Below are 21892 nucleotides of genomic sequence, written 5' to 3' on the forward strand. Positions count from 1 at the left end.
TATTACTCAGAGTTACTAGTTCTGGATATAAAAGAAAAAATAAATGAACGGACTACAGCAAAACTAGTTACCAGTTTTGTTCAAGTCTTCTCAGAAGCATTCCCATATAGCACTTCAGGGCAAAGAAGGCAGTTAATTCGTTTATTAATGACAGTGAAAACAAAATAAAAGTGATAAAGCAAACAGATACTTATTTAAATATACAGATTCTAGTCATCTGGTGTTCTGTCAGGCTCTTTTTCTTTTCTTTTTTTTATTTTTGATGGGGGGATTCAGGAGGCATAGTTGCAAAAATCCACAGAGGATTTAGGGAAACATGATACTTTGACAGAAATTGTCAACTAGGGCAAAGTCTGAACAGCAAACATCATATAATGAAAAACTCAAACCATATTTACAAATTCATACTTTGTAGTCATTGAGAAATTTCTTTACCAAGTGGCAGATGATGTGTGTGCACTACATTCTGAAAAGGCATTATTCAATCAGAGTCACTTAGCATAAAATTAAGCAGAAAGACAGATTGTCTAGAAATAAGGCCAGTTCCACTCCAAATTTATCTGACAATCAGAATTTTCTGGTGGTTCTACATTAATAAAAAGAGCATAAGAGCACCTGATCTAATCCAAACAGGATATATCAACCAACCTGCAAACATCATTCCTAGCAGAAATTACCAACAGTAGAAACTCACGTGGACAATATGCACCTCTTTTGCCTCCTTGTCTATTGCTAATTTCAAATGCTTGTATAAAAACAAATCCCCACACAATGGTTTAAAATCAAAACATATGATTATCTCAGACTATCACGCTGTTTTGCACCCAGGAAAAAAAGTGAACAAAACCCAAACACCTTTCTCTTTCTCTACTTCCCTCCTTCCCCCCTTCCCGTTGCACTTCCAAACCAGGAAACAAAAAAGAAAGAAGTTATACTCTGATGAATATTAGAGCTGGCACCAACATTCATGCTAGTTGCCCTGATGGGCAACAGAAAGTTCATTTACAATAGTCAGAAATATTTTTATGCACTAGCCCCAAAGAGTTCAGCTTCTGAAAACAGCTTTGGAAAAAAGTCCCATCAGGTATGATGTGGGCAGCGTCCAGAAGGTGCAGGAATGTCCATCACTCTACGGCGGTCCTCATATTCATCAGTGTCTGTGGAATCCTCGTCTTCATCCACTGCATACTTGTTATTATTTGTTTCCTAATACAAGGCACATTCATATTTAATTAAAATCTTGTAATTCAGCAACTCATAAGAAAGCACAAATGTTTGTCCAGAAAAATTAGAAATCTATATTATCACATCAATTAACTGAGGTAGATACAGTGCCCATGTCTTAAAAAACCCAGTTCCTTAGGATTATAAAGATTACACTAGACATCATTTTGCCAAACTACTTCATCTTCAGCTCAATAAATTTCCATTAGCCTTAATTATTCCATACGTACAGCTACATAGAATCAATCTGGAACCTTAGTTGTACCGGTTTCCTTGGTGGCTCATATTTTGATACAAGCAGTTTAAAAGCAAAGGGTCATTACTACCTTTAAAAGTAGTGGTAGAGCAAAAGAGATGAAACCAAATGACTTTTACAGTCAGATACATTGTAACCTCTTCCACTCATAAAGGTAATCTAGAAATACCTTCCACTGTAAGTACGACCTCTGCTGGCAATTTTTATTATAGCCACTGGTAACACAATTTTTCAAATAAACTTGGTCCTGTTTTTCCAAGGCAAAAGCAGAAGGAATACTCAGCGCTTGGCACAAGGATTTTAAGTTCTATCTGAACTAGTCACTAGAAAAGAGCTATGCAAGTCATACAATTAATAAAGCCATCACATCTAAATGTTCCAAAGCAATCAGAAAAATTGAAGTTAACTCGCAATCTCCAAACCACAACGATAATTAACAGAAAGCTAAATATCTTTCTGATTTGCCAACTCATTAAGAGTCAAATGCAAGTCAAATGCACTTCAAGTGAAAACTGAATATCAGGAGGATCACTTTAAAAATTTTAAATTGGTAGCACTACATGTCAAAGCAACAAGGATACATGGCTTTACCAGTGTACAAACTGACTACTACAGTTTTCAGACCGATTTAGGCTTAAATGTGTTATCAATCTGAATAGCGTTCAGTGAATTTTGCAACATAAGTGTTTTCTTATCAATAAACATTCCAGAAGCTTAAAAAAGTTTGCATAGTGGGAAGTTGTCCAAGTATCAGACTGAGTGATACTTCCAGATTTTATGTTTTAAGTGAAATGGATCTCAAAGAGAGCTGATTTTCAGGGGAAGTATTAAAACTGAAAAATGTCATCATTGAAGTTTAGACACATAGTTATGCTGTACTATTAAGATGAACACTCAATGAGAACAGGAGGTGAGAAAGAAAATGCAAGATAAGCACAGCTGCATTTTTGCTTACCATTCGTGCTGTAGACACCTTGAATGTTGGACACACCATATGAAATCTGGGAATCGTAACATTAAAGAATTTTTCCTTGTAGTAGAGGCAGTGGAAGGTGTAATACCCCTCCATATATCCAGACGTTGTGGAGAAAGTAGTACAGCTGGTATATTCATAGACTCTCCCTGGGCTGATTATTGGAAACTCCCCTGTTGACAAGATGTTAGATCACAGTAAGTAAGATCTGATGTATAACTGCATTTTAGCACTTTGCTGGAGCAGCGGCACTCTGTAACATTCAGGAAGATCACTTCAGATTCTAGTAGAGGCAGAAATTATACTCTAACTATTAGCATTAAAAAGAACTGTTTGGAGAAAGATTGACTATCAAGACGTTAAAACTATGCTTGCAAAACAACTTTAAAAGATGAAACAGATGGATGCGTATTTCTTCCTTTCAAGCAATGAAATCATGTTGATACAAACCTCATAACTACTACCATGTCATCATAAAGAATGGCTGATATGCACGTCATGAAACTAACACTATTAAACACCAAAACATTCACCATTAGGTTTATAAAAGTAATCTTTTGCTTACCAACTACTCCAGGACCTTGAACTTCTTCCACGTCACCTTTGGCATTTGTTATTCTCCAGTATCGACTGTCCAGCTGACAAGCCTTCTCAGGAAGGGCATCTTTGGACATTTCGATTCTAGAAGCCAAACAGCACATTTAATGATTATGTAACTACTGTCATACATTTTAAGACTTGGGCAATGTTGGGGTATTTCTCAAAGCAGACTGGGAAAAAACCCCAACAACTTACAGTAAGGTATACTGAATCAGTTGCCAGTATCCACCTGTATGTCTCTGCTCACTATCATTATTGTTCCCTTTTTGAGTTACTTGTAACTTTTTTACTTCACACATCACTGTATTTTACTAATTACCAACTTGACAGATGCCTTATGTACTTGACCAGGTAACGTTTAAATGGTTGTTTTTTAATTAAATAGTGCATGCTGTGCACATTCAGACACATTCAATTAATTTCAGTAACTTCACAAATTTATACAGAGTATTACAAAATTGTTGATGCGAACTCTGCAACGGTCTTCCCTGTGGTGCTTTATGTTGTTCAGTTATAATTCTTACCTGATTCTGTAAGTGAAGAAATAATGCGGTGGATGTACAGAACTGAGTTCAGGTAGAAAAGATGTGGATACAGAAACAGTAATATCTCCTGTGGTAGCAACACATTCTTTATCATGCACATACCTACAAAAAAGAAAACGTTAAATCTACAAATAGCTGTGCATGTTCAGTGCAGAAAACTAAACATGTGAAGTGATTAGTCACTACTAAGAATACTGCAGTGCTAGATTTAAAAGTAATTCTGAGTTTTTCATCTGCTAGTTAAGTTAATGATGTACAGTGTCTTCATTACACACACTTCCCAAACTCATACAGCTACATACCTCTTTCTAACTGCATTAATGCTTACACTAAGCTAAGTATATAATTTCATCTGAAATCAATGAAGACACTTGTTATTAAGGATGTGCTCTTATGTTATTTACTTATATATTTATATATATTGAACTTATGGAAGTCTATGTTTACTATTTGCCTTTCTACCACAAGTAAATTGATTTTCAGATCAAGCACTCGGGTTCTGTAGAACCCCAGTATGATAAAGCTAAGGCTCTTACTTAGAAAAAGTTGTAAGTACATGACTATTAAGCAGCAGAACAAGTCCTGTTCATTTACTTATTTAGTGCAGTGTTACTTTAAGAGATCAGTTCACTGGAACAATTGCTGTCTTAATAACTCAAAACTGCCCTGCAGCTGTAGCACACGCATTGTAAACACTAAGTAACACGGTGTTGTTAACTAAGCTTCAGAACAACTTCTTTTCAAAATCCCAGTCCTGTTTATATAAATTACAAACTCAAGTTTCTGGTAGAAAAAAATGCATTTAAGCATTCTCTTTCAAAGCTGTATCTGCAATATTTCATGCACTCCTTCCTCCCCCACTATTAGCTTTTATATCCGATACCCGTAACTACTTAGAAAGAGGTCTACGTTCTAAAAGAAACATCAACATACTGCAGTGAGGCTTTAAGTCTCAGTCACATTACCTGAAGATCTGGTCTCTGATGATAGGGTAACCACCAGTTACCACTTTGTTGACATAGGATGTAAACCATTCCAAGTAAGATGTTCCTAGATATCAAAGAGAAGTGTTTGTAAGGATAGGCAAGTTTACCACTAAGAACATTTCTGTAAACAGTGTAAGGCAAAAGCTTAATTTTTAATATTACACAATAAATTCTCAGACTTTCTTAGATGAGTTAACCAATATTCCAGTCCTTTCAACCACTTAGGCTCATCTGGAGCAACCAACCTAGAACTAAGAGTACATACTCCAGAAATGCCACAGCAATTGAAGAAAATCTTAGCTAAGTGTTTTGCAATATCATCAGTTTTCAAATGCCGGTGTCTCTCATCATGTTTTCCTTATTGTGACTTCTCCTATAATTTCAAAAGAACACTGATTTAGTGGTGCATCCTACTTGTATAGCTCTTTCCAGCTAGTCCACCTACAAGAGGCACACAAGGCTGCTGGTGGATTTATGAACATAGCTTTGACAGGCAAGTTTCCAAACTGATTCTAAGAAATCTGTTAAAAAGTTGCAGAATTTCCCTTTCTTTAAAACAGGGATGAGGCATAGATATACTCAGCACTCCTATCACAAGCCCATAAGAGCACTCAAAACAAGTTGGGATTTTCCTTAACATACAGCCATTGCTTGAGAAAAGGTTTTCATACATCTACAGCCATTATTAAGGAACAGCTTGATTTCTAAGAGGGCAGTCAAGCTGGCAAATTTAACTTCTAAAGAAACGAGTTTCATACAAAAGATACTGGCTTTAATTATAGCCATAAATTTTCTAAGCATTGTGATAGAGTTCAGCAGAAAAGTACACAGAGTTCTTCAATTATTTGTCAATTTTACTCACACAAAGCCATATTTAAAGTAACTGAAATACTAAGAAGTTGTTATCCAAATCTTCACTGAGCTGTTATCGACTACTGATCTCTTCTCTTAGATTACACGTACTTACCACTACTTTTTAGTGAGAGCTACATGTACTGTCCTTTGAACTTATGGAATCTACGTTTATTATTCTCCTTTCTACCACTAATCCATAAAATGCAAACTGTTTATAAAGTAACTCTGAACAGAGAAAATAGACCAATTTACTCTGCAATGTTCAAGAAAATCCAGATGAATGCTGTATAAGCTTCCCCTCCACCCTGCAATATGCCAAGATGAATCCTTTCAGGCAAGTGCAATCAGTACATTTAAATGATGTCAGATCACCTCATCATTGACTCAACTCCATAAAAGCAGCAAGCTCAAGAAACAATACAAATGCACTGTAGAGCAGCTTTAAAGTATTAAATCATCCCCATGCGGAGAAAAGCAAGTAACCAAACTATTACTCTTCAGCTTTTGGTGCATTTTTCCTCTATAATTCTAGGGCTCACAGTGCATTTTACTGAATGATTTTTGTAGAAAAGATTTCAGATTGTTTCTGTCACACTGAAATTAGTTTATACTATTAATCAGTACATAGAAAGGACTCCTATAATTAGAGTGGTAAAGAATTTAACCACCTTCAACCCAAACCAGCAATGGTGTAAAATTATTTCTCCCTATTAATATTCATGCATATACCCTAAGAAACACATGAGGCTAAACTTTAAGATTAATACTGGAACTACTCAAAACACACCTGCTTTCCCATTGAGTGAAATTAATTTATACATAGCCACAATAACCAGACTTCAATGAATTAAAAAACAAACAAACAAACCATGAGAACAGAGTTTCAGTCAATGCACATGTCAGACAGATGATCACAATAGAGTACCACATAACCAAACGACAGTTTTCACCTTTCTTCCCTTTTCTTTTCAACAAAGGAAATCGACAGAATCAAAATTCAGAAAGTCTTTTCTCTGCAGCCACAGTTATAGTAAATTAGATTTCACTACAGGACACAAAATATTACGAATTTTTAACACTGCTGTAAGAATATTGGGGAAAAAAAAAAACACTTTGTGTCCACTTGGATGTTATATTTACTAACCACTTACATTACACCCACGGTGGCTAATTTACAGCCTTTGCTCATCTTGTTAGACAGGTTAATACACTGTAAAATTGGTATACAAGGCACCAGGAAGGACAAACTTTAATAGGAAAATCATTTCAAGTAACCACTGACACTTTAAAGCAGGTTAGTCTTAAAAGTACCAGACAAGATTTACAACACTTGCTTTGTTCAAGTCAACTGCTCCGCACAGTTTGATTTCATCTGACAAAAACTGACATCTGTTTCCTAAACAGTACAATTAAAACATTTTTAAGAATATTTTATTCAGAAGTATTACCTGTAATGAACATATCAATAGCAGATGGATTGCGAGCCATTTGGTCCTGAAACAGAAAGGAGGTTATAGATGTATTAGAAGGAAAGCATTAGACTTCCAAGTTTAAAATTTAAGATCTGAAATGTAACATAGAGAACTCCTTCCTATATCCACTAGACCAATAATCTTGCTTCTTAATTCATCATCCTATCCCAGTCATATTTTCAAACATGTAATAAAAAACACACATGCCTGTCCCTGAGAATGCTCAGCTGATAATTACATGTAGTAATTGTACATTACTGTAATTGTACATTATCAAAAGTAGTTTTGATATTCCACTAAGGCTCATCAGATTCAAGGCATCATTGAAGAGAGCGAACAAAAGCACAGTGAAGTTGAAGTTGGAAGAGATCTCTGGAGATTATCACCCCAATTCCCTTGTGCTAGGGAATAGAGCTAGAGCAGGTTACCCAGAATCACGTCCATTTGGGTTCTGACCGTCTCCAAGAACAAAGACTACAAAACCTCTGAGTAATCTGCTCCAGTGCTCAACTACACTCACAGGTGTTTTTTTTTTTTTTGAGTTTTTTTTGCCTACGTTCAGATCAGTTTTCCTGTGTTCTGATTTGTGCCCATTGCCTCTTCTCTGTCATTGGTTTCCCTGGGAAGCTCTGACTTCTTTATGGCCTTCAAGTATTTCTAAACACTGATAAAAACTTCAGAGCCTTCTTTTCTCCAGACTAAACAATCTCAGCTCCTTTACTATCATTATCCTACCTGATAAAAGCAGGGCTATTCATAGATGACCCCAAACATAAGCATGTAAGTAATGTTTCAGGTTCCAATGCTTTATTCAAAAGGTTTGAATACTTAATATAACACAAATGGGGATCTTAACATCCTTCAAGTAATGCATTTCAAAGCATTCCCTACAGATCTCACTGCTACATGCTCTGAAAACATACAGCCAGGAATTCCACAGCAGAAAGATTTTTTTTTTCCCCACTCATCCCACTGTTGTGGTGGGGGTGACTAAGGAGGGGGATACGTGAAGTATTTTTAGGTATAACATTTTTAAGCTTCAATAGCAACGATGATGCCTATCTTAAAATTTTACAGCTTTAAGAATTAGAAAAAAAAACTCAAATAATCTAAGTCTATAAAGGATTTCTTTATGACCAATTTGTTCTCTCATTGGAAAGTAAGTCTTCCTTAAAACCCAGAGGTTTATTACAGCAAGTCTACATTTATCACATCTGAGAGAAGAGATTCTTATTTTCCATAGCAGAAAAGCTAAACAAACAGCTACCATCAACTGTTACAGATCTACATTCACAAGTATAACCATATCCTTCTTACTGGACACTGATAGAAGATCTCGTATTTATTCCGTCCTTCCACGCTCTCCAGGGCCATGTACTGACTCAGGCCAGTGTGAATGCAGAAGGTCAGGGGGAGGCATTGTTTCAGACCTAGTCTCTGTTGAAAGCCTCCAGCGGCCGTGTCAATATCCAGCAAGTCTTCGGAGCGGTAGTGGTTCGACAGTGCCATACTTCCCATCAACCTTAAGAGACAAAATCAGATATAGAAGCAGAATAAACAGAAGATCTCACTCAAAATGTAAAGAAAGCTTTCAATCTAACAATGCTATATTAGAGCTATATTAAATCCAACAATAACAGTCAGAAGCAGAGACAAGTCTTAGTTCTCAGTAAAACACAGAGGGAGGCTTGGTTGCTTTCACACTTTCCTGTACATTTTGTGTCCCTTAGAGAATCATTTAAACTGCTCAAGATTCCCATTCTGTCTGCAATTACTTCAAATAAGCTGTAGGCTACCTGTTCACAGCTGGCACAATTTCCTATTAGCTTAATATAATAATAGCTGAAGATATCTCACATTTTATGCAAGTTAATTCCAATACTACCAAACATCTGTGATTTTTCAATTAGAATAACAAGCTGCTATAGTAACAGACATTGATCAAAACTATGAGCTGGGTGTTCTACGCTTTGGAGAAAAGGTTGATAAGTAAAGAAGGAAAACAACTATGGAGTCACAGAGACTAAAATCTCTGTATAAAAACTAAGGCAGACAGACACAAAGTCACACAAGGAAAGAATGAGAAAGCATCGCATGACAAGACCATTATGCATCCAATTTTTCCTCTAGTTTTTTGTAAGCACACTACAAAAGATGGGATTCTGTTGTTTTTTTTCTGACAATATGAATATGACTTTGAAGCCCACAAAAGGAGTCTCCTGAGATAGAAAATGAATACAGACAGTTGAGGAAAAAAAAAAGGTGCTTTCAGATTAGTACAAATAACAGATTTAAAATGAGGGTGAGCATCAGAATCTAAAGGTAACACTGATATGAATGAAAGCCATGGTGAAAATAAAAAAAACCAACATACATTCAATCTCAAAGATGTGCAAATAATGGCGAAATGATAAAGAGGGATAAAGCGATTAAAGTAATTACCTACAAGAGCACACACTTCAGCAGTGTGCCTAGCAAGAAGAGACAACTACAGTTATCAAAGCCAAAGAAAAATACACTGCAGATGAGTTTTTGTGTATGACAGGAAAGAGTTGGTAGGCTTCAGGCTTAGCCTGGGTGTTAGCAAGGTCACATGCTTCAGAGAAAACTTTGCAGGGTAAAAATCAAAAGTGAACGATTTTAAATAGGACTTAAAATAAGTGGACAGGAGTTCTGTATGAACACTTTACTTTTGGTCCTTCTGACTAACATTTTGGCTTCTGTATTTGAGAAGTCACATTATCTAGATTTTATTTTTATTATTTTAAAAATTCAGGCTCTCTAGAGGAAATATCCAAGCAAGTCAACATTGAAATTTCTAATAACATCTCAACAAATACATATGTTAAGCATGAACCAAGTATTTTAAAACTCAGCAAAATACAAGAATTCAATACATTATTTCAAACAGGCTAACAGCAAGAGATTAATGAAAGCAGCGGTTAGAGTAACAAATGCACTGCATATAAACATGTCTTTATGTAACTGACGTGGGACTCAGGGACATTTGGAAGGACAGCATCAAAAAAACATGAGATACTGCTTTTATGAAACAGCAGGACACATTAAAAGTTGACACATCAATGTACTATACATCATCAATTTGGAAAAAGGCCTGAAGTAACAGTTACAGTTACTGCATTTGTAAGAATATGACAGATTTGCAACAACAGCTTTCTCATATTGTTTTTATTTTTTTTCCCTGTTTGGCAGAACGTGGCTGACATTCTCCCAAAGCTCTGAAACAGGAGATATTTTGCCCAAAGTTGATTAGTGCAAGGAGTTGATCAAATTAACGAGAAAGCGCTTAAATTCTAATGCGGTGTCAATGATCACACAGGAATCACAAGGCAATTTGCACAAGAAAACTCCTAGAACAGGGAACAAACAAAACAACCAGCATCCACTCCAAAATCCACACTGCACATTTCACTTCTTTTTAGAGGTAGCTGTTACCTAATCACTAGAACTCCAAGGTCTATCTATCTGATCAAACTAGACCGGGCCACTGTTAACAACTAAGTATTCTTGATACAGCCGTTAAGAAAATAACGCTGATTAGTCCTCCAATAGTCTTTCAATAATGTCATTTAATAGGTTAATGTGGACTGAACTAGAAACTGTCAAGATCACAGCACTAGAAGATAAGCGTCTAAAAGCTTTGACTTTATAAACAACATTATTTTTCTCCTGTTCTCCAAAGAACCACAACCTTCTCTTCTTCATCCAAGTAAACAAACTTGTAATCTACACCTCCCCACCCATACTCCCTTCTAATTTGCCTTTCACTAATGTTCTCAGACGCAAACTTTTGCACACACTAAGCTTTTGCTGGCATTATGAAAGCAGTGACTCAAGGCACAAGCTGCCACATGTCTGTATGATCTAAGTTGCTCCTACCTTGGGCAACGGGTTCCATTCCTCTCATCTTTCCATACGTAGCGTCTTTAAAATCCGGACAAAGACTCCCACAGCACTTACCAGTGACTGGCACCCACATCTAGACCCAGTGTCCTCCATTTTTGGTCTAGCACACCAATCCCACAAACTCATCAACTTCCACCCCCTACACATGATCTTGCTGATATTCATGGCCCACTATGGAGCATGAATTGTGGGGTCAGCGAGCAAGCCTGCCCCAAAGTAACACTATATCTTCTACTTGCAGTATGACACCATTTCTTATTCCAAGGTCCCAGTGGCAGAAATAATTGGTCCACCAATGGGGTTTGTCAAGAAATGTTTAGGCCTGTTCCCTCCCTTTGAGGGCACAGCAATAGATCACAGCCCACTAGCAGTTACCTGAACTGAAGGTCATGCCAAAATGCATGTGTCCCTTGCTGCCCCTCCACAAGCACACTGCTCATCAAGGCAGGGTGTAGTGGAAGTAAAAGAGCAGTAGGAAGAGGAGAACACACACAAGCTGCAGAGCTTTATTCTGATCACTTCCAAATGATCAAACATAGCAAGCATGGTGAGCCACATTTGCATTCATAAAAATTTTTAGTCATCCATTGACCAATAGTAATGTATTTGCAGTTACTACCACTTTTTACTCTATCAGGTAACAGAAGGATGCACTTTCAAAATGGAAAGAGCTATCTCATAAAATTTGCAGAACTAGGTAGGACACTACCTCTCCTCTGAAAAAAAAAGAAAAAAGCACCAAGTATTTCCTAGGGAAGGAAACAAAACTAGAAATCATCCTTATGCTTGCATAAAACCATTTCCCATATATCTACTGCACTTACAACACCCGAATTAGACAAAGCTGTGTCTGCTTTATCAGTGAAGGCTTTGGCAGGGCAACACGAAAGCACTGCTCAGGAGAGACACTGCAGTGATTTGCCCGCTTTTTATCTTTTGCTAACACTTGTGTTTGCGCATCAAGTGCTGACCTGCTAAATCTTTTCATAATTGGAAGATACAAATCCATGTGCACTCACCTGCATGCTAACCTTGATGTCAAAGGAGTTTTTAATTGCTGATATAGCATCACAAAATCTTCTAGTCAGAAAATTTAATTTGCAAAATTGACGCTTAGATTCTACTGAGAACGACTACCTGGTTTGGAAGTTATTCCTTCACCATTTTTAAAGAACAAAAGTTTCCAAATCACGAAGATTGCAGTCTGAGTCTAGTTACATAACTTACATAACACAAAGCAAAACTTTGGGAAAGCAGCATGCAGTGGTATGTCAACATTCTGAAGTTTCAGTTGTTACAAAAAAAATAAAGGCACTCAAGAACAATTAGAGCAATTAGAAATCTGCACTACATTTTCAGTTACTTCTGAGATTAGAACATAACCAACTCTATAATCAGTGTCAGTACAAGTGGTCCCTCAGTTACAATACATTCAATGTTTCATCTGTCCTGGTCAGCACACATTTGAACTTTTTAAGAATACAGACAATTAACAACTTGGTAAGTAGTTGCTGTAGCTTACCCAGGAACAACCAGCTTCTGTCCATTATGAATACGGAATGAACATCGATAGTCATCAGGGAGTTTGCAGCCAATCTGTGCTTCCACAGCATCTAGATCCTCTTCCTGCACACTCTCTGTGTACAAAAAGAAACATAGTATTATGAGGCAGTGTCAGAGGGGGAATAAACAAGTACTGCTCCCAACTCTCAAATTTAATGCTGTTTCCCTACTCCACCCACAATGCTTGTGTGCTGTTCCCGACACATGTGAATACTAGGATTTGCATTAAGACCTTTCTTTAAAATTTCATTTCACATGATTTCATCAGAGCAGCATGGCTAGCACAAAGAGAAATTAACCATATTCTAGACATAACAGCATGCTTTCAATTGCAAAGAGAATTTAATGATGCCCCAGCATTATATCTTCTTTTATGTTATTACAAAAGAAAATACAGGAATATAGATTTCAAAGCACTTGGAAACTTGTAATCCAGAGAAAGTGAACTGGCAGACATACAAGCAAGGAAAATTAGGGACACAGTTGTGTAAAAGCATGGTTCCAAGCAAGTAGCCAGAATCACTGAAAATCAAGTATTTTAAATACAAAGTATGAAATTTGTAAGTGTCTTGATCAAATAAACAACATTTAGTAACCACTGTATGCCAGGAGGCATAGAACTAATATTACATACATTTGGAAAGAGGCTGATTACATTAACTGATTACATAACACAGCACCAACCTTCATCCAATGTAATCTCAACAGGCATGCTCTACACATAAAGTATTTATGAAGTGAAAATAACTCTCCCCCACAATATTGTTCTTAGCTGACAGTCAGGAAATATTATTTGAAGGGTTGCTTCTCTCAGTTTTCAATCCAACCATTAACAAAAAAAAAAAACAACCCTTGGCTACAGACACCTTTCATGTTGTATCTGGAGCATCAAACGTGAAATTGGGGAATTTTTATATTCGGTTACCACCAGAAGGGCATAGGGAATAACTATTCTTATACCCCCACACACACTCCAGAGGGGAATTTGTATGCTCAGTTACAGCAAGGCATCAGTCAAAAGTTCAGTGAAACGAAGTGCCTACTATGATACCATAAAGGTCTAAGTCTTGCAAGTCTCCTGCTAAAACTTCCTATCACTATTCAAAAGAAATCGAACAATTCCATTCATTTTTTGTAGACAAAAGAAGCTTCTGAAAGTAAAACAATGGTAAGATTTTTCACTTCAAGACTGCCTATGGATTACTAGCAACTTGGCAAGGACTATACATGCGGTCTGATACACTTATTTACTGGAAGGGAGAGCACATCTCTTTCACTTCCAGGGCTCCAGGAACTGATGCACAAGTCTAAGATGAAAGCAGTATAAAACTAAATAATAAAAGCAATAATAAAAGTAGCATCCATCTACTAAAGCAAGCAGGTATCACACTGTACCTTTCAAAGAACCAATCATCCGAGGACACCGCTGTCCCAGGTATTTCTCTAGGTCATCCCAGGCTTTTTTCAGCGTAGCATAATACTGGATGTATCTTCCTAGATCGGAGTAGGTACTGATGAAGATAGCTTTCCAGCTCTGATTTCGCCGACTTTTTTCCTCACTAAGTAGAGATGAAGAAAGAATTTTGAACGTCAGCCTAAATACTTTGACTTCTAAAACCAAGAAGCTAATTTTTGTCATTTGGCAGAAACCATACGCATAATATTAAGCCCGGAACACATCTCAGTCACAGAATGCTACACCAGTCTAGTTAATTTTGACATCGATTAAACAGCAACTTGGAAAAGATTTAGGATACATGTTTGGTACTTAGTACCAGGGGAAAGTAGGGATACACAATTTCTTTAAAGGAAGAATACTGTCTAGCACTAAGTCTTAGAACTGTTAAATAGCTAAATCACGTTGCAGGCCTTTAAGAGTCTTATTTTTTTATCTACTGCAGTAGTCAAATAAAGGAGTCATGAACTCCTCTATTTACCTGATAAAAAGGATTAAAGAGCAAACCTGATAGTTACATAAGAATGCTGTATGCTGATCCAGAAAGCCAATTTCTGAAAGAACTACTGCATATTCAATTCTGCTCACGGGCACAACAGCAGATTATTTAAATACTGGCTGCATAAAAATGCTGACTGACATCTGACAAAGGCTGCTTGCCTCCAAAAGTGTAGCAGCTCTTCCACTGTTGCGTAAGGATATATTCCAACTCCTGAGGTTCCAATAAGCATGCTGAATCTAAAAGTTTTAATACAGCCCCATACACCTGCATAATAATTTAGCAATTGAGATGCCTTCATATCAGCTTTAATATTTTTTTAGCTCTTGTAAGGACAGAAGAGCCTTATTTCTTGAGGAAGATTTCTTGAGGGAGGGGGGAGGAAAGGGAGAAGAAAAAGATTATATTTAATCTGGAAAATTAGAAAAACTAACAATAAAATGGAGAGTAAAGAGGAAAAACCTAGCATGACTCACGACTCAGCAGATGAGAGAAGTTTAAGCTCATATTCACCCACCAATGTCATTTGTAGAGATTTCCTTCAGTCTTGATTACTTACCCTTCCTGGGTGAAGGGAGACCATCATGTCAGAAAGTCACCCTACAGTCTGTTCTTAGCAGAGCCCTGACTCCCTCACCTTTCCCATGTAAGTTCATCATGCCCCTCTTCTCAAGCATCAGGTATTCAGTCTGAACTTCCCACTTGCTTCCTTCCCCTTAAGATTTTTACACAGAGAATCTCAATGCAAAACTGCATTATAGCTTCATAAGCTGTATATAATTAGAATATTTATCATATGTTTACACACATTGATGTCCTCCATCTGGGGAAGAATAACCCCACACACCAGTACGTGCTGGGGATCAAGAGGCTGGCAAGTGGCTTTGCCAAGAAGGGAGCCTTGATGGATACCAAGCTGACCAAGAGCCATCAACGTGCCCTTGCAGCAAAAAAGCCCAACAGAACCCCAGGTGCAACAGGAAAAACACTGGCCAAGAACACTGTTCCTTTCTAGACAGCCCACGTGAGGCTGTATCTGCAGCACTTTGTCCAGTTTGGGCTCCATAAAACAAGAGAGATATGGATGTACTAGACAAGGCCTCAAAGACGATTATGGGACTGGAGTATCTTTCACATAAGCAGAGTTTAAGAGAGCTGGAACTCTTCTGAATGGAGAAAGGAAGGCTCAGGGGCATCTACCCTAATGGAAAGGAGTAAAGATGGAGTCAGACTCCTCTCCACACTGCAAACTGACAGTAGGATAAGCAATCACCAAAAACTCAAACTGAACACAAAGAAATACATACTCTCTTAATGTGAAGGTGGTCAAACACAGGAACAGGTTGCTAAGAGTGGTTACAGAGTTTCCATTTTCAGAAAACATTGAGATTTATTGGACAGGGTCCTGAGCAAGTTGTCATTGGTGACCCTTTTTGAGCAGGGGAGCTGGACTAAATGATCTCAAAAAGACCTCTTCCAACCTCAGCTACTCTGTAGTTCCAGTCACAGCAGTCACTGATGCAGCAATCCAGGTGTACCCCCACAATTACAGTACTCAGAATATTACCACAGAGTATTTGGTGTCTGAGAGTCAAGCTGAAGCTTCTCCGCCAGCTTTGGCATTAACAGGGTACTTCTATCTATCCATACAAACTTTGTTAACCCTTTTACATTCATGAAACTTTCATAGAGGTATTAAAAATGTTCATTTTCTAAGCTTTCATCAAAGTGAAGTCAGCAAATGGTGAACACCAATCTAAGTGTTACAAGAAGTCATGTGCACAATAGCATACAAGACTTTTTTTTTTTTTTTGTTAGCAGAAAGAAGGCTTCAGACAACCACACTTACTCTGAAATAAGCCAGTATTTCTTGCAGTGTCTTTTCCACAATGGATCATGGCTTGATAGCTGATTTAATCTCCGACTCAAATAGCAGCAGCTATAAATACAAAATCATTACATTTGATTGCAGGAAAGCAGTGAACTAAACAGGGATAAATACTCACCAATAAACTGTAACTTGCTTTCCCATTAAATAAATAAGAAAGCTTGAAAGTTCATTAGCTACCCTTTTTAGAGTTGTTCTTATAATGGTTAACAGTTTCCATTACAGCTTTGAGAACTGTGAGTAATTAATTAATTTTGTAAAGCAGGTCAGCCTGTAGGTCTTTTCCATCACAAACATAATCTGAAAGATTCAGGTATGATTACAGTCCACCAGAAGCAAGTATTTCTGTAGTGCAGGCTACTTATTATGTTTGATTCATTACCTGAATTGCCTATCTCTACCTTATCTTTTTTCCCCACCACTGTCATACTGTCATATTGAAAGCTTGATCAGTAAGATACAGAACTATAAAGTTTCAGTGCTAGGAAGTTATTTTCCATTTTACTTAAATAACTTATGATGGGAAAAAAGAATAAAACAGGAAAAAATACAAAGGATGGTAGACTTGGAAGTAAGTAGTGCAAGCTTACTCTTATGAGAGCATAAGTAAGCTCTTGCCATTGCATTACAGGTAACATTGCTGCTTCAGGAAATTAAAAAAATCACATCTTGCATTTGGAAATACAGTCATAGAATCATAGAGTCATAGAATTTTAAAGAAACAATTGTCTCATTTACTCTAACCCAAACACCTCACAATAAACCTTCGCCTTCCTCTTCTGTGTTTGAGCAGAATTGTCAGTCACGCTTTGAAGAAACTTGCAGGAAGAAACCACCAGTACAGATGTAGCATCACCACTCTGATACCTTGTGCTAACACTCAGTGTGTATGCTTTAACAGCTGAGATTAACACCTAAATACTCAAAATGAAATTACTGAACTTCAACTTTTGGTCATTTTCATTGATTTCCTTCTCCGTGTAGCTCAGAAATTGGCAATTTATAAGGACTAACCGTGCAACCGGACACAGTTACACACTGGAATAACAATGCCTCCAAATCCTGTCTTTGATAAGCTAAATCAGCTGCACTCTATCTCACACTGAGACCGCAGAATTATTTGTGTTTGTCTGCTCAATTTAATCTTCTTATTTTTTTTCCCCAGTGTCCACAATAAGCTGTTCAAAGCAGAACAGTATCAGTATTTCAACAAACTAAAGTGATTCTCCTGTATGCCCTGCAATTACCTTCAGCGTCAGAAATACATTCACTTCTATTAGGTAGTGAGTTCTGCCAATGAGACTCATCAAACTGTCTGCTGTAGCCCTTGGATCTTTTTATTCATCACCTTTCACTGGCACGGTCTTGCACTTTTTTGTTCCTCAGAATTAGAGCTCACTGATCTGACTGGTCAGCTTGACCAGAACACACACCCCTTGTACCACTGCTGTGTTACTTCACCAGTCTTTACAGCACTTGTAAGCTTTAACGGCTTTGCTTTTAAACAATAAACTACTTAACACCTATTAACGGCTTGCACATAGAATTTAATAGTTATCTCAGAAGCCCACTAGATACACAATGTTGATTCGTGGCTGCTCATGAATAACAAGACCTTGATATTCGGTGATAGGAGAACTTCATTTGCGACATTCTGGAAGTTTATTTGTAAATAAAAACATCCTGAAGTTAAATTCCTAGCCGAAATCTGTTCTTGGTGTTATTGGAATAAGCTGCCCAGGGAGGTGGTGGAGTCACCACCTCTGGAGCTTTCCAAGAACAGCACAGATCACTGAGGGACATGGTTTAATGGCAGCGATGGGCTGACAGCAGGACTAGATTATCTCAGTGATCTTTCCAACCATAATTATCAACCAAGCTTATAATTGCTTGGAAGAAAGAAGTCACTGTGGTAACAGTGTAACATGTGGCTTCAAACACAGTCAAAGATTTAAAGCCATTCTCATTAATTACATAAGTGTTGGGATTTTTCATTATTTAAAGACTACCAGGCTGACCAACCTGTGGAATACAGGGGAAATGGGAATGTCTGTGATAGTGTATGCATACATGCCACTAAAACAAAGACAGGCAAGCCAGAGATGTCCTCAATTAACACCCCGAGTACCATGAGCGGAAAGCTGAGCAAAACTACCATTACTGACCTTACCAATGAGAAAGCTAACCACACTCATCTCATTTCATCACGGAATCACACAGTTGATCAAATAAGAGTTCATCAAATATTTAGCAAAAATAGGCATTAAGCCTGCCTTCACTATATTGTCATCAACTACTAAGTCATCTCCACTGAATTTACCCAATTACTGCAGTGTTTTTTGCTCCCATTATACTTCATCTCATTTCTGCTGCCTAGTTAACATAAGTCTCCCAGATGCCTTCGGCTTTCCTCACTAATATTTACGAGAAGAAAAACAACCGATGACATCCTATTTGATTCACACGCATTCTTCTCGCTAATGCAACACCGATTTCAATCACTGCCACTGCTTGCACTTCATTGAGAAGGTTTCAGCTAAAAACATATTCTCATCTCCGCCGTTTGACCTGCAGCTCTGACATCCAGCCCACACGGAGCAGCTAGCAGCTCTGGTTCACGTTCTGCTGATCGAGAGGTCCTCCTGTTTGACTGCATCTGGTTTCCCCCAGCCCCAAACAACAGCCCATTCAATAGCCGCCCGTATTGCTGGCAACAGAACCGCCCTTTGTTTGCCCACACATATCAGAGTTTCAGAGAATTACTCATTCCATTAACTCAGCTATTGGTTCACCTCCACATGGTGATTTAAATACAAATAAAAACAACAGGTAATGGGGGTAAACGGTGAACGTTCCGTTTCGCTTAACCAAACGCCACTGCTGTTCTAAGAGCGCAGTGCTTCAGGACGCCTGCCCTCCCGAGAAGCCAATCCTCTCCCTCGCACAGCGACATACGCTTTCGAGCGCCGTGCCCCGCTCGCTGCTTCTCCTCCCCGTCCGTCACATCCCCCACCAGCACTCTTTTCCTGACCCTGTTTGCTAGCACAACCAAAAGTTGTGCACCGGCGGCCACCGGCAGCCCCGGCCGAGGCAGGCGGCCCGCCCCGCTCCCCGCGGCTCCCAGCCGGCCACTTCTCTCTCCCCGACACGGCCGACACAGCGGCCGCCTTGCGCCCCTGCAGCACGGCCCGGGGGCGCCGAGGCCGCGGAAGGGAGCGGACCCCGCCGGCGCTCTGCCGAGCCGCGGCCCGGCGCTGCGTGGGGGAACGCCTCCCGCACCTCCCCCGCCTCCCGCCGAGGCCGGGCTCGGCCGGCCGTCCTTCCTTCCTTCCTTCCCCCCGGCAGCGCGGCCCGGAGGCTCCCGCGGCGCCCCGGGCCAGGCCTTCACCTCATCAGATCCCGGTAGTCGAGGAAGCTGAGGATGAGCAGCAGCGGATCGGTGGGCAGCAGCTCCAGGCTGAGAGCCGGCGGCTCCATGTCCAGGGGCGCCGCCATCTTGAGAGACGTCCCACCGCCTCGCCGCCGGGGCCGCCCCTCGCGCCGCTCCGTTGTCGGCGGGGGCTGTTGGCAGCGCCCCCTGCCGTCCGCTCCGCCGCTTTGCGTCCCGCTGGTGGCTCTGCCGCCTGTCCTGGCGACGCCTCGCCGCTGCCCCGTGCTCCAGAAGGGCGGGAATTTTAATATCGTTATTATTTATACATACTGTTATTCTGGCTTCGCTGTGGTCCGTGTTAAAAGGGGCTTGGGGTCACTTCAGTGATTCTGTTTGGAATGCAGTCCGAACACCTTTGAATGATACACAAGAAAGGGAGCAGTGAATTGCAACACGGGAATTTTGTGCCCCCTGCATCCATTATAGTGATATTCATAAACTCTGTTCTTAAGTGAGACCATTTTATATAGATTACAACACAGAATATCTTTGAATCATTTAAACCATAAATCTTCCTTGAACATCTACGGTGAGCTGACCTTAACCTCTATACATTTGGCCAAGTTTGATAAACTTTGCTTCTTACCTCTGTACCCAAATGAGGGAAATGTCAGAAGACGATAAGAAACTACAGGATGTAGGTGGGTGTAAGGCATTACCCAACCTCTGCGTAGTTTATGACCTGACCTATGGAGCTATGACCCCTGAACAGGCCAAAACAGGGCTTTGCAGCTGGCTTTACTCCAAGTTCATTCAGTGCAATTAGGTCACTGAAAACCAGTTCATTTACTACAGTGCCTCTTACAGCTACCACTGAGAATAAAAGGGCCCAAAGAAATGTGTACTGTTATTATACTGATAATATTATTTTTGCTTTTTTGTGTGCAAAAGAAGGAATAAGTTCAGGGCATATAGGGAAAACAAGGCAATTAACTTTGTTTGGAAGTCTGATAATCTAAAATTAGCCATGACCCAAGAGTGGCTGTAACAAACAGTAAGGAGTAAGGGAAAAGAAATTATAAACAGGAGCTGTATCATCATGCAGAGACTTCAGTGAGTCAAAGGAACATAAAGATAGATCAGTTGTCCTTTGAAAGGTGAGGGATTTACATAGGAGCCGATAAGCAAATCACTTTTCCAGGCTTCACAGGAGTCAATCTCAGATGAGATTTGAAAGATGCCAGAATGGTAGCTCTAGGGATCAGAGCCAGAACTTCAGTGAAATGTGTACGTGAATAAACTAAATATTACATATGAATGAGCTTGTTGGACATTTTAGTAACAAATGGGATTTCTGTCAGCATACAGCTTCAGGCTTTCTCCTGACAGAATGAAACAACTGTTTTTAAAAAATCCCCTTCTTGTTACAGCCATGTATACACAAACAGTGACACCCTTCTTGAATCTCTCGCACAACAGAAGATTAGCCATGGCACCTCCAAGGTCAGCTGGAATCAAAGGCAGCCCACAGGCCAGCTCTGGTATCCCCAAGGGTTGAGCCAATGGACTTTATCTCGGGGTTACAGTGAAATGCAAGGAGCAGACGGAACTTACACTCAGCTTTCTGCTTCTGGACCAGATGAGGTGCGAAGAGTATAGTAATCCAGGCAGGTCCCTTAGTGCAGAGGTGTTCTGGATAAATTAAACCCTCATATCTTAGTGTCCTTGAGCCTGGAAGATCCTGGGGCAGAGATGAGCTAGGGAAGGTGTGCTGTGCTAGTAAAACTGTGGTCCATAGATTTGGAATTATTAGGTGACCCTATATGGCTGCTCTTGTATACAGTGGCTGCCCAAGACTGTCACCAGGACATCTCTGCTTCTTCCCCACCTTTTGCTGGACAGGACTCAGTGACTCTATGCTTGTCTTCTTTATTAGCAAAAATAAATAAATAAAGAAAAACTCTGAAATGACACTCAGGCATTTGTTTATGTTTGCTAAGATACGAATTCCATTAGAGTGCAATTTCAGGAGCCTCTGCTTTTTTTTTTTTTTTTTTTTCTTTCTGCAGAGGAAGGTCTCTACCTTAACACAAACTGACATAATCAAGTTTTATTTTTTTTCCTGTTGTTTCTTAGTTCAGAGCTGGTTTTCCTTTCACACGGTGTACTTTGACATCAATCATAGGTGAGATATGATTAAAAATGTAAACATTCATCCATGTAATTTTCAAAAAAAACTTGCTTACTTTATGGAGTGTAAATAGCATAGAAAGAAACA

The 21892-nt window shown here is 39.1% G+C and overlaps 1 protein-coding gene across 1 annotated transcript; it reads right to left on the reverse strand.

The window, feature by feature from the left end:
* Positions 1–127: 127 nt before the first annotated feature.
* FBXO3 (F-box protein 3) lies at positions 128–19931 on the reverse strand (the record flags this gene model as incomplete). The annotated part of the gene is made up of 11 exons (XM_048948293.1): positions 128–1206; positions 2436–2626; positions 3019–3134; positions 3578–3700; positions 4564–4648; positions 6888–6933; positions 8229–8433; positions 12361–12475; positions 13797–13960; positions 16206–16295; positions 19633–19931. Coding segments are annotated over 11 exons (1560 nt in total), but the record flags the coding sequence as incomplete, so codon positions are not given.
* Positions 19932–21892: the final 1961 nt, after the last annotated feature.

This window comes from Lagopus muta, chromosome 6, assembly GCF_023343835.1.
Source record: "Lagopus muta isolate bLagMut1 chromosome 6, bLagMut1 primary, whole genome shotgun sequence".
Classification (NCBI taxonomy): Eukaryota; Metazoa; Chordata; class Aves; order Galliformes; family Phasianidae; genus Lagopus; species Lagopus muta.